Consider the following 18873-nt stretch of genomic DNA (forward strand, 5'->3'; position numbering starts at 1 on the left):
TCTGAAGTCATAAGTCCTACCTGATTTCAAAAATAGTATGTAATAAGAATTGCTCTTGAATTCTAGACTGGTGGAACAAGAGTAATTTGTTGCTCGACATCAAATAAGGAGACTCTATGAGCTAATCTCTTTTTTCCTATGTCTCTTTAATAGCAATCAATAAACTTTGCGCATATCATGTATGCATATTTAAATTGGTTTACTTTTGCACAAAAATGTACATGCATAAATTATACCTAATCTTTTCTTCACTACTTCAACTTTTTTCAACATTAATCTTTTAAACAGAATTACCTTGTGCCTTTAAGCCATAGTTTCTATAATCAATGTCATAATTAGTAACACATCACTTCTGTACAAACATTTTCTTCTGATTTAATATTTATCTTCATTTACAAATTTAGACTTCTCTAGGTTTTCTGACTCTGCATTGTTCATGTTGAATGCATGTGTGTAACACATGGGTGAGAATGGCTGGGGAAGGGAATTGGAGTTCTGAGAAAGGGCCCTTGGTTATTAGCCATGATGGCTATTTGAAATTTCCAAGTTCAGAGGGAATATGTCTCCAAGTACCATAGGCTGGGAATAATAGCAGGCCTACTACCTTCAAGCCCTGCTTGTGTGCTTCCTGGTGCATCTGGTTGGCCACTATGGGAAACAGGATGCTAGACCCCTTAGTCTATATTCCATCAGGGTACTTCTTACCTTTAAAACATGCTGAAGGATCAGAATGTATTTGACTCATCAAGCTCCTTTAAAGAGGCCCATCCCCTTGAAGAATGACATATATCATGGACAGGAAGCCCCTTGTGAATTAAGGAAGGTTTGCTGAAACTCAGTGGAAATCTTCCCTTCCAAAGCTGTCACAGGGCCACAGCAAGTTGAGAAAATATTAATAAAGTTCAATATTAAGAGTTTGATAGAGCTCAGCCAATTCCATCCATTCTCCCTCCAATCATTTTTTTTTTTTTGTGATTTGGCTTTTTAAAATTCTTCCCACCGCTCAATATTTTTAACATTTAATTAAAGAGTAATGAAAAGGTAAACTTTGACAGAAATGAGAATCCAGACTACGAACCCAAAAGACGGCAGAATGGTTCAACTGCTGCTCTTGTTATCTTTAATAGCACTGTTTTCTTCAGCAAAGGACCCATCTATACATGTGTGCTATAACAGCCAGAGTGCAGAGGTAAGAGCAAATGGTGTTTTGCTTCTCTCATGGCCCAATCCCATGCCCTTGGAATGCCAGAGTACCACCAAGTACACCAGGATTATAAGCGTCCTGCTGTCAGGACAGTCCTTCTGCCACTGCTGGCTGCAGAGCTGCTAGCACAGCCTCTGGAAAGTCATGCACCGCCAGCAACAGAAGGAATTGGGGCAGGTAAAGGTGAGCATTGGGTGGAGGTGGAATCCGCTGCATTTTGAAACCCCGTCCTAGGTTGTACACAACCCTCAGCAGGCTTTTCAGAGTTCTCAAGCAAGAGCTCCCATTGGAGATCATGCAATGGTTAGGAAGGTACGTATTCCAATAAACAACAGTTTAAACAGTGTGGGTGACTCCACCTGCCATTCCGTTACTTACTGTTTATGCCCCAGAGTGAGCTTGAAATGGGATGATGAAGTTGCTGTTTCTTTCGTGTGTCTCTCATACTGCGCTTTTAGATCTTAAAGAGACAGAATGTATTTGTTGCCTTTAAGGGATCTTCAACTACAAATGATTTTGGCTTTAAGTGCCGACCTCGGAATGTGACCCTCACATAAAATGGAAGATTGATTTTTATTATTTTTAGTGTTCTGTGGCAATTAATCAAGCTGCACCAGGGGTGCCCAAACCCCAGCCCAGGGGCCACTTGCGGCCCTTGGGGGCTCCCAATCCAGCCTGCAGGGAGCCCCCATTCTCCAGTGAGCCTTTGGCCCTCTGCAGACTTGCTGGAGCCCATGCTGGTCAGATGAAACTACTCTCAAAGTGAGGATGACTGTTCGACCTCTCACCTGAGCTGTGTGGTGAGGGCTCCCTCCACTACTTGCTGTTTCATGTTTGTGATGCAGCAGTGGCAGCAAAGGAAAGGCCTTGAGCTACTTTTATAGGCCTTGAGCTACTGCAAGACCTTCATTCATTTGTATAAGTTCCATCTCTCATATATTCATTTATGTAAATTTACTCAAATTTTAAATGTAAATTATTTTTTTCCTGGCCCCTGAAAAGGTGTCAGAGAAATGATGTGGTCCTCCTGCCAAAATGTTTGGACACACTGGAGCTACACTCATCATTCATTACCCACCTAACTCCGCAAAATTCTAACACTTCGCCAGAAACATACAAATGACTGGTATATCTGTCTGACCCACCAACAACAGCAATATCCAGTGGAGATGTAGTGACCATGGGGCACAGCCAAGCCTCTGGGTATGTTAAAGCATTTCTTTTCTTTCTCCAAAGTCTTTTCTTCTACATTTCCTAACTTCTGATAAATGGCATTGCCTTCTACGCTAAGTTTTATTTTCATTTTCATTATCACTGTAGTAGTTTCTTCCTTAATTGCTAGAAGAACATTCAGTCCTTCAGAAAGAGATTAGTGGAGGTTTCTATATATGTTGCTGATTGCAGACAAAAGCTATTGCTCCATAGTGATGCATTTCCTTATTTACTCTATCAGCACAGAGCAAATGCTTCCTTAGTGCAGTAATTTGAAGGTTTATGCACTGACTTTCAATCTAAATTTTATCCAGAATGATTTACTACATATTATACCATTCAGTACGAAGTTATGGCAGTGGTAGCGGAATCCTATCAAACTTTCCAAAGCCAATGCTGCCTTAATGCAGCCCTGAAGAGGACAAAATTCCCTTACCGTGAGGAGCCCACTGTGACTGCTCCCCCACTACAAGATGCAGTGCATGCCCTGTTGACACAGCTGTATAAATGCTGAAAAGTTGGATAAGACTGGGCCCTGGGACAGTTAAGAGAGGCACTGGGGCAATGAGCTGTTAAAGCCTCTTCCCAGCTCTCTGGAGATCCACCAGCCTCTGTTGTTCTTGGGAGCCTGTAACAAACCCAGAGGAAACAGTCCTGCTCCAGAAGTGTGTTATTAGGCAGCACCACATTTAACTGTCACTTGGGGGTGGGGTTTCTCATACAGCTGCTGGTTTGTCTTGATAGGGGACAGCTGAAAGAGATAAGGGGATGGGTGGGCACGGGCACATGATGGTAAAGCCTTTTCCAGCAATCCCTGCCACAGCAGCCCTAGGAGCCAATTATAATCTATTTTCTGTTAAAGTACAACACAGTTCATGACCCTAACCAGGCATCCTAATCCACACCACATCAAAGATTTCAGTTCCTTCTCTGCAACATATGGAATTACCCCCAAAACCTGTACTGTCTGGAACCAGGCAAACACAACCTCATGTGACTTCTTACCGCAAAATTACTAGCTTTACCCATACAATTCATATATCTTTCTAATGCTGTTCTCAAAGGCATAACCAATCACTGCTTTCATAGGCATCACTGGATCAGGTCAAGTGTTGGGCAGTTTACTGACCATTCATAACAGTTGCATCTTAATTTGTAAGCCATGCAGAAGGATTTCTGCTCCTCCCCATTAATGACTAATGTCAGAGGGCAGAAAGAATCATGATGTCAGTCCTGCCACTGCCCCCAGCACATTTTTCAAAACCAAGAGAAAGGCTTGCAGTGCTTCCAGTTTGTCTTCACTCTGCTTCACCAACATCTGCATCGTGGCATTCTCTGGCTCAAACAGCAGCTCAGTCAGGAAGACACAGCCAGTGTCATCCTGGGCACCAAGGTAGGCTTTCCACAACTGGGAGCCAGTCTTACTCATGGCAATAGTCTGAATATGAACAACCTGGAGTGCAGCCTGTATGGTATCTGGTTGCACAGCTTTCTGCCAGGGAAGAGTTTGCTGGCAGCCAACACCCAAGTTCAGCCATGTTCTCTCAAACTGCTCTGCAGTCAGATCTGTGCTAGGAATCAGAGTAAGGTCTCTTGAGCTGGTGTTACCAAATGGAACCTCCTCTTTCTGATCTGACATCAGTGGTTCTGAAAAGAAGAAGAGGAAAGAGAAGCCATGTTAGGCAATATGGATCACCATTTGCCAGGTATAAACATCAAACCTATTTTATAGATTGGTGCCTATTCTAAACAGAGTGAATGAAAAGCATCCAGTTGAATCAGGCACAAAGTACTGAAGCATCTTTCATGTCAGGTTCTAGTTATTATTAAAGGAAGCTGACCACATAAAGACCAACAAAGAGGATAAACAGTCAAATGACTAGTTACCTTCTCCCACCACTGTGGAGGCTTCATAGGGAGAGTCTGTGCTGGTAAGAGCAATAGTCTTGCTAGCAGTCATGCCTGCCCACTTTTCTTTGCCATATATAGACACCAAGGTATTAAAGTCAGAAGCCCAGGCATTCACAGAGCCTTCAGCCTGGTCCCCCAAAAGCTGCAGAGAGTGATCAGATGCAGGGCTACACAGAACCCGTTCTGTCTCTTTCATTCCAGCTTGCAAAAGACGGTAGTAGAACAGAGCACGGTCCCGCACTGTCATGTCCGTTTCCTCCTCTGAATGAAGAAGAAAAAGGAAGAATATGGTATGACTTTACGCAGCTCAAATCTTAGAAATCCTTTATTAGATTGCTGGGTATAGCTCCCTCACTGCCCTCCGAGTTGTGGCACTAACAGAAGCAGCAAGCAAATATAAGAAATACTTGTGGTACAACTACTCTGGTCTTGAACTTCTTAAGATTTTTTTTAAGCTGTAGTTTCTGCCATGCAGTTCTCAGCCAAGGGTACAAGATTCCTCAGGAAAGATTATTCCCCTATTTCATAATACAAAAGCCATCTCTGAAAGGAGGTACTTGCCTAGGCAGTAATAAAGCAATCGACCCAGCATATCTTGACACTCAGCGGGACGTGCAATGAAAAGCCGCACCAAAGCTGTCAGCAACTCCATCTTCACGACTGAGAATGCCTCTGATTTCACATTCTCTACAAAATCCTCCAAGACATAAGGAGCGTTGGGGACTCTTTCCCCATGTACCCCCAGCAGCCATATTAATGCTTGCTTGCCCTGAAGAATTAAACCAGAACACAGAAAATTCAGAGAAAAGACACACCATTTAGCACCCCGCCTGTATCCCCAAGAGCCAAGTCATGTTACCAAATGGCCATGCAACTATGACAGATGAGTAACTCTGTGCAGAAAAAAGCACACAGTGGAGGGTTCAGAGACTGCCTCATCTCACTACAACAGAGTTTTTTCAATGCCTTCTCAACTCCAAAACACATAATGGTGCTTTTAATTTGTTGTTACTAATTGTGTTGCATGAACTATTATTATATTGTATGCTGCATTTTTGAATAGAAAAGTAGACTACAAGTATCCTAAACAAATACTGATCCCTTTTCTTAATGATCATCTCTGTTTCTTCGCTTCTTTTAGTCGATATTCCACAGTCTTTTGCTTTCAGCAGGCAACTGCATAACCACAACCAGGAAAACCTGTATCAGACATTCTGTACTGCAGTTGGAAAAGCAGAGGAGTCACTGCTGGTGCAGTCCAGGGATGAAAACATTCCTAGATAAAGGAAGGTGCACAAACATCCTCGGTTTTCATTTTTAGAGGATGGTACTAATGAAACATCTCCAAGTTTTCAAATAGACCACATATATGCAATTGGAAAGCATTACAAGAAAGTAGTGCTTTCCTGCTCAGTTCCTGCCAGCCTTCGTTAGAGTTTTGATAGCCTACCTAGAATTCTGGTGTGCAGATGGATATATTTACAAAATGCACTGATAGTCAAGCTTGTATTTTCTGAAAGGAGAATCTGAGTTTTCACATAGAACATCCCAGGATGACTGCAAGAATGCAACATTCATCCGCTCCCAGAATCAAAAAACAAAAACCCTTACCTCAGCATCCTGGATGGTCTCTTCACAGCCAGACAAAGCCTGGGACACACTCTCTATACACTGTGGACACAACCACACCAGGTCCCGGAACACCTGCACCACAGCTACAATGGAAATCCAGTTTCAGTATGACAAACAACTCCAAAGTCACAATCTGAGAAAATAATTCAGCATCACAGATGCTGAGTCACATAGTTAACTACATACTTCATTCATATAGCTTGGTATACATGCTTAGAACAAGCAAATAAAGATTTCTCAATATAGCAGGACCTGCTGTCAAGTTACACACACACAAATGCAGGCCTAAATCATCCAGAATTCTAAGCACAAAGCATTTTGAAGACAAGGAAGCAAAGAATGACCACGTGAAAGAGCCATAACTAAGGAATGGCAGAAACTGCAACAGAGTTGGTACTGTTGTCTTTGTAAATCACCAAATAGTAAAGGGTGAACTGAGTCTCAATTGGGCTAGGAGAGAGTTACCTGAAGTTATATGATCCTGCTTCAGTTCCAGAAGCTCTGTTAGGATCTTCACACACTGTTCAGTGTATGTTCTTGCAATGTTACCTGGAAAGACCACAAAAAAAATCAAACTGGTTACGCTACACAAAAACAACACAGTCAAACGTAATTCCTCTACTGTTGAAAGACTAAAGCAGAAAAATGTTCTCTCTCTTCAGTTAAATTGCCATCATTTTCTCAAACTCAAACTGCCTGTGCTCCCAGTTTGGACTAGAGTTGTGGTTTCCAAACTGGAAACTGCTGTGTCCCAAAAATGCCCTCCCTGCCCCGAGCAGCACTTACCCATTCTGACATGGTGCTGCATTTCTTTTAACCTGATATAGCCACAGGGATACAGAATGGTAGTGCTGCTCACAGGGCAGAGGGCTTTTTCCAAACCCCGGATCCAGCCCACAGGCCAGGGTCTGGAGAGCCCTGGGCTAGAGCACCCAACTGGAAATATGAGAGGTGTCCCTTGAATATCATTATGGACAGATTACTGTGCTGACTGACCCATCTAATTTGATCTCATGGTTGTCACTGTAATCTGGATGCATAATCATAATCTACTGCTTCTATTTGCCATGAACAATTGATTCTTTTTCTCAGATAATTTTTACCATGAACTCTGATATTTTAAAAAGCCTGGTTTAGTAAGGAAAGAAACCAGAACCACAAGCAAGTCAACTCCCAGATCAGCAAGAGTGAATAAATACATCAAGAACAATTCAATAGCAATGCTTTTCCTTCTGTCTGCTGGTTCCTTAGGGACTGAAAAGTTCCTTAGGGTCTCTCTCTCTCTCTCTCTCTCTCACACACACACACACACACACACACACACGCACACACCCCTCTTTAACAGAGACCTTTCTAGTTCACCTACCTATGGCAAAGGTTGCTCTCTGTGCAAGTTCTACGGACACATCAGTACAGTAGCCTCTCAGCTCCTCTAATATCTGCTGCATATTCTCATCATTCACCAGTTTGCACAGCACTTCCATCTTCTGGTACTTGATGTAATGTGGTTCTGAGTATGAGCTGAAGAATTTCTTGTAATGACTGCTGAAATGGCCAGGAAGACTGTCTAAAATCTGGCGCACATGGCACAGGGCAGTGAAACAGAGTTCTCTACTCTCAGAGGTGCAAGCAGCCAGAAGCGGGCCTTTTGCTCTCACCAGAACATCTGTCTGCACATGTGGAAAGGCTCTGGCCAACACCAGGAAGAGCTTGGTGGCAGCCATCACCACACTGGAACTGCTACTCTTGAGGTATCCATCTAGTAAGTTGAGGATGTCAAAGAGCTCTTCTTCACATCGAGGTTTGTAGCGCAACAGAAAAGTCAACACCTCACTCTGACCCCACTGGTCTAAGTCAGGCATCCTGTCAAAAGAGGAAACCAAAATCACTCCAGTGGCTAAGGGAGCTGCTGCTACCTGCAAGGCCTCAGCAAAACACCTCCAGTCTGTCAGCCAAATATTGCACAGGCTCAAACCTTCAGCAGCCATAAAACCCACGCCCTCATGTTTACAGGACTGACAATAAAAATGGATTGAGCTGGAACAGGAGAAAAAGTAGGCAAAACAAAGTATTATTGCTGTTCGTCTTTGCTAGATTTCATTTTAATGTGGTGGCTTACGTGTTTAGGGTCCTTTGATCATGGTGGGTGGGTTTTTTTCAATCTGCCATCTAATTTTAGTGCTGATCTGATGTTATACTATAGTGCCTTACCGCTATGTATTGTTTCAGCAGACAGGCAGGATATACATTTTCCTAATCAAATATAATTAAGCAAACTTCTGATAAACCCTATACTTCTTCAAAATGTATACCCCATTCTTTTCCCCATATCACTACTGCTTGCAATAGTATAAAAAATTCATGAATGTATTTAGTAGAAATATAATAACTCACCGTAGATACTTGCCTATAGGTTGATCTCACAGATAAGTTGTGGGCAGGGCAGGTTTTGAGTAAAAAAATCATGGAATTGTCTATGATTTTCTATAACCTGTGGATAAGTTGGGGGGGGGGGTAAAAACTTCTAAAATTCTAAAAAGTCTAAAATTCTTTCCTGGATCCAGGGTTTTCAGTATCCGTGGATGCCAAGCCCATGGCTGGAAGGCCTCAGAAGAACCTTCTGGATGTGATCAATGGTGTCTTCCTGTCATGTCTGGGAGGTGTTCTGAAGCACCAGGTATTCTGAGTTCAGGTGTAGCCTCCCCACATCTCATAAGGCCTCCCGGACTTGACCGGAAGGCACGATTCATGCTGGCAACTTCCAGTTGTGTCTCGGAGGTCTTCTGATGCCCTCCAGCTGCAGATTTAATTATCCACAGAATTTGGTATTTGTGAGGGATCCTGGAATTTATGTCCTGCAGATACCCAAGGCCCACGGTAGTTTCAGCCCCCATTGGTTCTAATTCCACTTTCAGAAGTCACAGAGAGCAAGTTTTGACCTTCTTCTGTGTGATAGCCCTTCAGATACTGAAGATGGCTATTACACTGTACCAACAGGATAGCTGTCTCTTCTCCATGCTAAACATACCAAGTTCTTTTAACCATTTCTCAAAGGACTTGGTATCTACATCCCTCACCATTTTAGCTGTGTTCCTCTAAACCTGCTCCAGTTTATCCATGTCCTCCTAAAAAATTGCATCCTGGCACTTATCAATATCATCGTAAGGATAACAAAATATTTAATAGGTCCAAAAGCGTATATTTCTCTTACCTGATTTCCAAATATATAATTTTTCAACAAACAAACAAACAACAACAAACAAGTTTTCAATTCCATAAACTAATAAGACGGAAATGGCACTGGTCTGCAAATTGTGTTATCGGGGGGGGGGGGGAGAGAGGGCACCAGCATTTGCAAGCTGACACAGTATTAGTTATTTGAAATATTTACATGCTACTTTTCATCCAAATGATTCAAAAGATGACTTACATCAAGATAAACACACATCAAAACTAACTCCCAAAAACCACAGCAACAGTGCAGAACAGACAGCATATTTTCATAATTCTACTTAAAAATAGAAGATTACAGACATTGCAGTAATCATTACAGTAATTGGTTAATATATTATCATCATGGACTAGTTTGTTGAGCAGGTATTTTTTCCAAACTCACAACCCAAAAACAAGGGCAACCATATGATTATGCATCCAGGTTGCAAAATTAATTGGGGGGGAACATACCTGTTAAGAAGATGGTGGGCAATGGGCTTGTTGATTACAACTCCTCCTTCTTGTTCCAGAATCTCCTCAAGTGACCTCAGGCAATTCACTACCACAATAGGATCCTGATCACGAAGTAAACTATACAACTCATTAACTAGCGCACCATCTGTAAAAAGCAAAGAATTTAGAGACCACCCAAACTTTATTTCAATCAGAATCTGCCTGGCAGCCCAACCCTGAGCTGTCCAGGGCACCCAGCTTCGTCAACACCAAGAACGGCTGCCACCAGATCCTGCGCACCTCAGCACCTCGGGAGAAGGGGACTTTTGTGCCCTTCTTTCGGGTAAGGGAAGCAGCCCTGCAATGAGGCTACTCACTTTACCACCGACCATGTAGGGCGCCGAGCCCTGGACGAACGGATAGGATCCAGTGATCTCCACCAGACTTGCCTCCTGCCTCCCCGCTCCCTCCCCCCCAGCATGCCACCTACCTGCCCTCTATCGGCCATCCCCACACCTCCCCCTTCCCCAGAATGCCTCCTCCCCAGCCCTGCTTACTGTGCTGCAGCTCTGCGGTCCATGAGACCGCCGAGTGGCAGAGGATGGGTGCCCGCCCTGCACTACACGGCACTAGCCTGCAACAGTGTGCGTGGCACGAAGCCACGGCACCGAGCCCAGGATTGGGCTCTAAGAGAGCTACTCTTGCAGGTAGCAGTCATGCTGCATGCATAATTGTACATGTATAACAATTACCACCAAAATATTTCAAAGCTTCCAATAATATATGGGCTTCTTGAAAGTACTGCTGCTAAGTAAGGAGGAAGAGTTTTTTTTTCCACTGAGCAGAACAAATATTTTATGAAAGTTTGCTTCATATTGACAAGTGGCTTCTAGCCTCATGGGACTTCAATTGAACATGTTGCTGAGTGGAAATAGGTTATAGGATCACAATGATATGCAGGTAACTTCCTCCCCCACATTTAATCTTAGTATAGAAAGCATGTGGAGGGGGAAAAAGTATACTGATCAGTAAAATATGCTTATTTACCCACTTCACAGTCTCCTTGGAGCTTCTGCATCTTTGCACATCCAAGAACAGCTACTCTCCTTACATAGGAGGCTTTGTCTCGCAGTCCATTAAGGATTGGCTGTTGGATATACTCTTGTATGCCAGGCATCCTAGGAAGATAATAGGTCATCATGTTCAGAAACTAGGTAAATCCCTCTTTAGTGTTTCAATTACACTCTTTCACAATTCACAACTAGGTAAATCCCTCTTTCAATTACAGTCTACTGCATTTTGTTCAGTACAAACTGATACCTCCTCCATGCTGCTGTTTTTAAAAAAGTTGCCTTTCATTCTTAGCACACACTATTTATTTGGGAGATTTTTATCCCACTTTTTGACCTCCAAGGTGACTCATATCAATAAAAATGCACACTGATAAAAAAACAAACTGTTTCCACCTCAGGCAGTTGGTGCTCCATGGCCCTATGAAAGAGGACAGAAACTGGCTTATCTTTAAATAGGCAGCAGAACATGTTATTGCTTAAATGACATATCTTCAAACAGCCAGTATGGCCAAATAGCCAGCAAAGTCAAGCAAAGCAAAGGTCTTACTTCCCTGCTTTCACCCACACTCCTTTATAGCACTATATACTTTTATAGACATGATTCCCCTTTACACTTTATAAGGTGGCAGTTTATTGATAGGGCTAATTCAGCTATACTAGCACAAACATTGTAATTCATCTACTTCCAAATCAAATTTCCTTACCTGAGACTGCACATGCTTCGTAGGGCCAGGCCTCTAACCATAGGGTTGGGGTCTGAGCAGTCTTTGCATAGCGTATTGATAGCTAAAAGAGCTAGATCAGGCTTCAGAGGAGCATACGTGCACATGTACAAATATACTAGCTTCTTCTGAACAATGTCCACTGTGGCACTTGCTTTAACCATCTCCATAAAGACATTGGATACATCTACACCTTGGGTCATATATCTGCAAGCAAAAGATAAAGTATTTAAATATAGCATCTATGGTTACATGATAACCCAATTAAGGCCACAACCACTGAATAAACCACAATTCTTGTTCCCAGAGCGCGATACCATAGTCTTTCGAGACTGAAGGTTGCCAACATGACATGACTGGGGAAAGACTCCAGAACCACCATTCAGAGCGCGATACCATAGTCTTTCGAGACTGAAGGTTGCCAACATGACATGACTAGGGGAAAGACAATAAATTCAGCATCCATTCACATACAGATCTAGGAGGGAGAAGGTTCATTTGCATTTCACTTCAGCAAATCACATTATAGTCAATCCCGCCCTCTGACTTACAAAATGAACCCAAAACAACCTGAATTCTGTAACTTGAACAATGAATGCAAATTATGGAGACTTGAACAGTACACACAGCACAAGTGATGGATTTTAGATAATAGAAGGAGGTCTGGTCTAGACTAGGGTAGAGCCAAAGTTAAGCCCAAAGATTTAAGATCTGAAGGTCACCAGTTAGAACATAAGAACAGCCCCACTGTATCAGGCCATAGGCCCATCTAGTCCAGCTTCCTGTATCTCACAGCAGCCCACCAAATGCCCCAGGGAGCACACCAGATAACAAGATACCTCATTCTGGTGCCCTCCCTTGCATCTGGCATTCTGACATAGCCCATTTCTAAAATAAGGAGGTTGTACATGCACATCATGGCTTGTAACCCGTAATGGATATTTCCTCCAGAAACTTGTCCAATCCCCTTTTAAAGGCATCCAGGCCAGACGCCATCACCACATCCTGTGGCAAGGAGTTCCACAGACCTACCACATGCTGAGTTAACCCCTGCTAATTGGTTAAGAGGCACTTTTTCAAGTGGGTGCTACTTTTTTTAGCAGGGGGAGAGTAACTGGCCCATCTCACCCCAGCAGTGTCTGTTCTGGTGGCTGTCTGCTGGTATTCTTTTGCATCTTTTTAGATTGTGAGCCCTTTTGGGACAGGGAGCCATTTAGTTAAGAACATAAGAACATAAGAACAGCCCCACTGGATCAGGCCATAGGCCCATCTAGTCCAGCTTCCTGTATCTCACAGTGGCCCACCAAATGCCCCAGGGAGCACACCAGATAACAAGAGACCTCATCCTGGTGCCCTCCCCTACATCTGGCATTCTGACTTAACCCATTCCTAAAATCAGGAGGTTGCGCATACACATCATGGCTTGTACCCCATAAAGGATTTTTCCTCCAGAAACTCGTCCAATCCCCTTTTAAAGGCGTCTAGGCTAGACGCCAGCACCACATCCTGTGGCAAGGAGTTCCACAGACCGACCACGCGCTGAGTAAAGAAATATTTTCTTTTGTCTGTCCTAACCCGCCCAACACTCAATTTTAGTGGATGTCCCCTGGTTCTGGTATTATGTGAGAGTGTAAAGAGCATCTCCCTATCCACTCTGTCCATCCCCTGCATAATTTTGTATGTCTCAATCATGTCCCCCCTCAAGCGTCTCTTTTCTAGGCTGAAGAGGCCCAAACGCCGTAGCCTTTCCTCATAAGGAAGGTGCCCCAGCCCCGTATTTGATTTATTCTTTATTTGATTTTTCTCTGTAAACAGCTTTGTGAACTTTTAGTTGAAAAGCGGTATATAAATTCTGTTAATAATAATAATAATAATGAAATATTTTCTTTTGTCTGTTCTAACTCTCCCAACACTCAATTTTAGTGGAGGTCCCCTGGTTCTGGTGTTATGTGAGAGTGTAAAGAGCATCTTTCTATCCACTCTGTCTATCCCCCGCATAATTTTGTATGTCTCAATCATGTCCCCCCTCAGGCGCCTCTTTTCTAGGCTGAAGAGGCCCAAACACCATAGCCTTTCCTCATAAGGAAGGTGCCCCAGGCAAGTAATCATCTTAGTCGCTCTCTTTTGCACCTTTTCCATTTCCATTATGTCTTTTTTGAGATGCGGCGACCAGAACTGGACACAATACTCCAGGTGTGGCCTTACCATAGATTTGTACAACGGCATTATAATATTAGCCGTTTTGTTCTCAATACCTTTTCTATTGTTCCCAAGCATAGAATTGGCCTTCTTTACTGCCGCCGCACATTGAGTCAACACTTTCATCAACCTGTCCACCACCACCCCAAGATCTCTCTCCTGATCTGTCACAGACAGCTCAGAACCCATCAGCCTATATGTGAAGTTTGGATTTTTTTGCCCCAATGTGCATGACCTTACACTTACTGACATTGAAGCGCATCTGCCATTTTGCTGCCCATTCTGCCAGTCTGGAGAGATCCTTCCGGAGCTCCTCACAATCACTTCTGGTCTTCACCACTCAGAAAAGTTTGGTGTCGTCTGCAAACTTTGCCACCTCACTGCTCAATCCTGTCTCCAGGTCATTTATGAAGAGGTTGAAGAGCACCGGTCCCAGGACAGATCCTTTGGGCACACTGCTTTTCACCTCTCTCCATTGTGAAAATTGCCCATTGACACCCACTCTCTGTTTCCTGGCCTTCAACCAGTTCTCAATCCATGAGAGGACCTGCCCTCTAATTCTCTGACTGTGGAGTTTTTTTTTAGTAGCCTTTGGTGAGGGACCGTGTCGAACGCCTTCTGAAAGTCCAGATATATAATGACTACGGATTCTCCCGCATCCACATGCCTGTTGACCTTTTCAAAGAATTCTATAAGGTTTGTGAGGCAAGACTTACCCTTACAGAAGCCATGCTGATTCTCCCTCAGCAAGGCTTGTTCGTCTAAAGGCCTGGGTTCGTCAGAGGCCTGGGTTCCCCCTCTTTCCCTTTTTAAAGATTGGCGTGACATTTGCTATCCTCCAATCCTCTGGCACCGTGGCCGTTTTGAGGGACAAGTTGCATATTTCAGTCAAGAGATCAGCAACTTCATTCTTCAATTCCTTAATAACTCTTGGGTGGATGCCATCAGGGCATATAATGTCCACGGGTTCTCCAGCATCCACATGCCTGTTGACCTTTTCAAAGAATTCTTTAAAGGTTCATGAGGCAAGACTTGACCTTACAGAAGCAAGGCTTGTTCATCTATGTGTTTTGAGATTCTATCTTTGATGAGGCATTCCACCATCTTACCCAGTATAGATGTTAGGCTGACCAGCCTATAGTTTCCTGGGTCCCCCCTCTTTCCCTTTTTAAAGACAGGCGTGACATTTGCTATCCTCCAATCTTCTGGCACTGTGGCAGTTCAAGATCACTTGAAGCCTCCATGAGCTGTGAGACCTTGAGAGTTGCCAGGCCCAGCCCTTTTGGGTGGGAGCCAAAAGAAGCCCACTCTAGCTCTTTCTTTGAGAGGGAAAGGAGCTGTCTGTCAGCGAGGAAGACAGTATGTGGCCAGAATGTTTCACAAGACCAGGGGTGTCCAAGCTTTTTGCAAGAGGGCCACATCATCTCTCTGACACTGTGGGGGGGGGGGGGCTGGGGAAAAAAGAATTAATTTACATTTCAAATTTGAATAAATTGACATAAATTTACACAAATGACTGTATTAGAGATGGAACTTATATGAATGAATGAAGGTCTTGCAATAGCTCAAGGCCTATAAAAGGCCTTGCACAAAGCAAGCCTTTCCTTCACTACTGCTGCAGCATCACAGAAATGAAACAACAAGCAGAGGAGGGAGCCCTTGTCCCATAGCTCATGTGAGAGGTCGAACAGTCGCCTTCACGCTGAGAGCAGTTGCGCTGGGCCAGCACGGGCTCCAGCAAGTCTCTGGAGGGCCAGAGCCTCATTGCAGACTAAGGGCTCCCTGCGGGCTGGATTGGGAGTCCTCGAGGGTCGCAAGTGGCCCCCGGGCAGGGGTGGCCACCCCTGTACTAGACCATGAGAGATCCACCTGGACTGGAGGTTGTTCTTGAGAGACATACCTTATTTGTGATTATAAAAACCCCCTCGGGGTTCAGAGAAAGGCTGCCTGTGTACACCACCTTGAATACAGCCAAAAAGGAGTTATGTATGGCCAGAAAGGCAATACATAAATACCAGTTGTTGCTGTTGTTATTATTACTATTTTGACTTCATCCTGTGCCTTCCTAAGGTCCTGGAGTGGGCAACAACAGCTGTAACTAAAAATATATATAGTAAACAACAAAGTATCCATTTAAATTACAGTTTTTCCTTTAGCCTGGCTATTCAATGCCAGCCCAAATAGCTCTCTTGAAATTCATGCTAGGATTCTGGCAAATCAATCTCTAGGGAAAAGGAATTTCATAATTTAAGGACAGCAACCATTTTGAATGCAATAATATAGTGAGTGCAGAATGTAGAACATCTTGAAAAGTAGTAGGCCAAAAAAAAAAGACTGTCTCTTATGTTATTATGTGCAAGTGAAGAAACTGGCTTTGGGCTGTGTGTTTGTGTTGCCTGGTAAAATCTTAGAAGCCAGAAAGGAAGCCAAGGAGCATTTCCAGTATTTGGGACATAGTTCAGTTTTCATTGCTTCTCATGACTAGTAGAACACTATAATGCAAAATGCAAAGTATATGCAAATACAATTTAAGCTAGCAGGGTTCTGCTACTTGAACTTGAAATATAGAACTTGAACTTGAAATATAGAACTTGAACTTGAACTTGAAATATAGAACTTGAACCTGAAATATAGAACTTGAATATAGAACTTGAACTTGAAATATAGAACTTGAAATAGTTTCATGCAGATTCTTGGTTCTGTTTTTTTTAGCATTGGCAAAGTAACCTTAAATGTTGTAATACCGTACAATTATGAGAACAGGGAACTAATAGAAGACAGAGAGGAAGTCGTGCAATCTTCAACGTCTATAGGTTATAATCGAAGCCTGCCAGTGCTACATTAAGTAACCTCTATTCCAGACACAATAAAGGAAAGGGCCACCATGCCAGCTGGAACCCAGAATCAGTAATCCTTTCTCCCTCTGAACATAACCAAAACTGCTAGGTCAGCATGAGTTGGACAGCCAACTTTTGTGGGCTATATTGCTGGGTGTTCCTTCTCCCTGGGAAAGCAGCTCCAGCTCTCTTGGTCTGCTGCCCTCCCTTAAGCCAACACAGGCTACTGCCTATTCTTCATACCTAGCTTCAAAGCCCTCTTCCTGCCTTATACCACACTTTTGATCAGGAGACTCATTTGGTCTTGGCACCCTTGACAGGCTGCTCCTGAATGCACTCAGGCTCTGCAGAAATGGATCAGTAAACTTGGTCTCTGGCATAGCCTTGAATTCTGGCACAGCCATAAATTCCCAACTATTTTCCACTGCCATCATCTCACGTGCAGTCAAATTGACCACATGCTTAGTGTTCATGATTCATCTTTCTTTCATGCAAGTGCTGTATGTGTGCCTGTGAAGCTGGTCTAACCTTTCTTCTCTCTCCAGTCCCTTAATTTTCCTTGTATCCCTCCCTACACTTCAAAACTCCAATTCATTGGCCAAGTTCACTCTGGGAAACCTACATAAACTCCCTGCATCCTTCTTCCCCTTCTCCTCCCCCCCCACACAACATGCTCCCTTTATTCCTAAGATCTTCCTTTCCCTTCTCTCATCTTTTACTTTCCCTAGCCAGATTACAATGTTACATTGGTTTACTTTGATTTCCCCTTCCCCACTATTACTACTAACCCCCACAATAAAGTTTGTTTTGTTGCACCTTTCCCCACCGAGCTGCATAACTGTGCCATTCTCACTACACAGAACCCTTGCGCACAAATTTGTTTGACCCCTTCCTGCACATGCCTTTTTGTTACTTGTGTTTCAAAAAGCAGCCCGGGTAATACCACCATTCAACGATTCCCTCAATGGTTGCAAAACAGCTATACCAGGGATGAAATAACAGCACATACACTGCTGACCAACTGAAAACCTGTTGTGAGCCTAACTATGACATTCACATAACAAGCAACTTGTACTGTAGTGCAAGCAGCCCAGCCCACAGACCTGATCACCCGCTGGATAACATTCCTGTAGCGGAGGCAATCGCCTTGCACATGAGGATTGGACAAGGCTCTCTTCAGTTCCTTCAGTGTATCCTCTGAGCCCAAGTATGGCATCCTGCAGAGACGGGACTGGCTCTAACATCCAGTGAGCAAAGTCTGTGGAAGAACCTACAACATCGGTCACAAAAAGAACAATGAGATGGATCAGCCTCTGAATACAATAGTTTACATCAGTGGTTCTCCAACTTTGAACACTGGGACCCACGTTTTAGAATGAGAATCTGTCAGGACCCACCAGAAGTTATGTCATGACCAAAAGTGACATCGTTGAGCAGGAAAATTTTTTAACAATCCTAGACTGTAACCCAGGAGTAAGCCCCATTGACTATCATTGTTAAAAGCATATACATAGTAGCCTGTTAAAAGTACAGATCTGTAACATTTCCCCAAGTACAGTCACATACCATGGGAGCATCAAATTTAATATATTAAAAATAAAATATTGAAATGAATGGGAACCCACCCAAAATTGGCTCATGACCCACTTCATGAGTCCTGACCCACAGTTTGAGAAACACTGGTTTACATCCAACTATCCCCTCTAGCTGTCTCCCAATCAATAACTGTCTTTCTTCAGCACAGAGACTATTATCAATGACACAGCACCATCAATAAGCAGAATACTGACAACTGGGCAGGTCTCTGCCCTGAGGAGCTTACAGTGTAACACTGAACTCAAGGGACTGATGCCACAGAGGGAGGGAGATGGAGATCTAGGCAGCAGAGGAGGAATGTGGGTTAAATGAAGACACATTAGTGTGTCAGGACCCACTAAGTGGGTCGTGAGCCAATTTCAGGTGGGTCCCCATTGCTTAGGTAGGAAGGAACAACTATAACACATAATTAAGCTGCTGCTACTGCCTGGCTTCGCCTACACCAGCTGGGTCTGGCTGTACACAACCCACAGGCAGGGCCCTGAAGTGCTGGGGCTTCCCTATTGGGTGGACTTTGGAAGCCTCTAGAAAGGCCTAGTCGCACAAGAAGCCTGCGCTTTATTGGATTCCCACAGGAGGACTGAGCCGTTGTCATGGAAACCCCGAGTCGGGCGGCGGAGACGGACGTCATCGACACGGAAGGGTCATCTCTGACATCGGCACACACCTTGGGCGAAGCTCCCCCTCGGTCGTACCCTCGCCGGCCCCACGCCAAAGGGAGGAAGTTGCTGCCTTCGTCGTGCTCAGGCGCGACTTCCGGTTCCCAATCGCAATGCGTGGAACCCTCCATGTGCGGGGCAAGAACTGAGTGGAAATAGACT

General features: G+C 43.8%; 1 protein-coding gene across 2 annotated transcripts; it reads right to left on the reverse strand.

The window, feature by feature from the left end:
- Positions 1-2077: 2077 nt before the first annotated feature.
- Positions 2078-18765, reverse strand: AP4B1 (adaptor related protein complex 4 subunit beta 1). Of its 2 annotated transcripts, none has more exons than XM_066626067.1 (11): positions 18720-18765; positions 17560-17726; positions 11403-11627; positions 10673-10803; positions 9644-9791; positions 7326-7822; positions 6425-6508; positions 5939-6042; positions 4889-5096; positions 4304-4588; positions 2078-4063 (listed from the first exon to the last, which is right to left on the reverse strand). In XM_066626067.1, the coding sequence occupies exons 2-11, from the start codon at positions 17670-17672 to the stop codon at positions 3636-3638; spliced, it is 2223 nt and encodes a 740-aa protein (XP_066482164.1). In that variant the 5' UTR covers positions 17673-17726; positions 18720-18765; the 3' UTR covers positions 2078-3635. The 2 variants fall into 2 exon arrangements, with proteins under 2 accessions (XP_066482164.1, XP_066482166.1); XM_066626069.1 differs by lacking the exon at positions 18720-18765 and adding an exon at positions 18494-18512.
- Between the last annotated feature and the right edge of the window lie 108 nt (positions 18766-18873).

This window comes from Tiliqua scincoides, chromosome 4 (assembly GCF_035046505.1).
Source record: "Tiliqua scincoides isolate rTilSci1 chromosome 4, rTilSci1.hap2, whole genome shotgun sequence".
NCBI lineage: Eukaryota > Metazoa > Chordata > Lepidosauria > Squamata > Scincidae > Tiliqua > Tiliqua scincoides.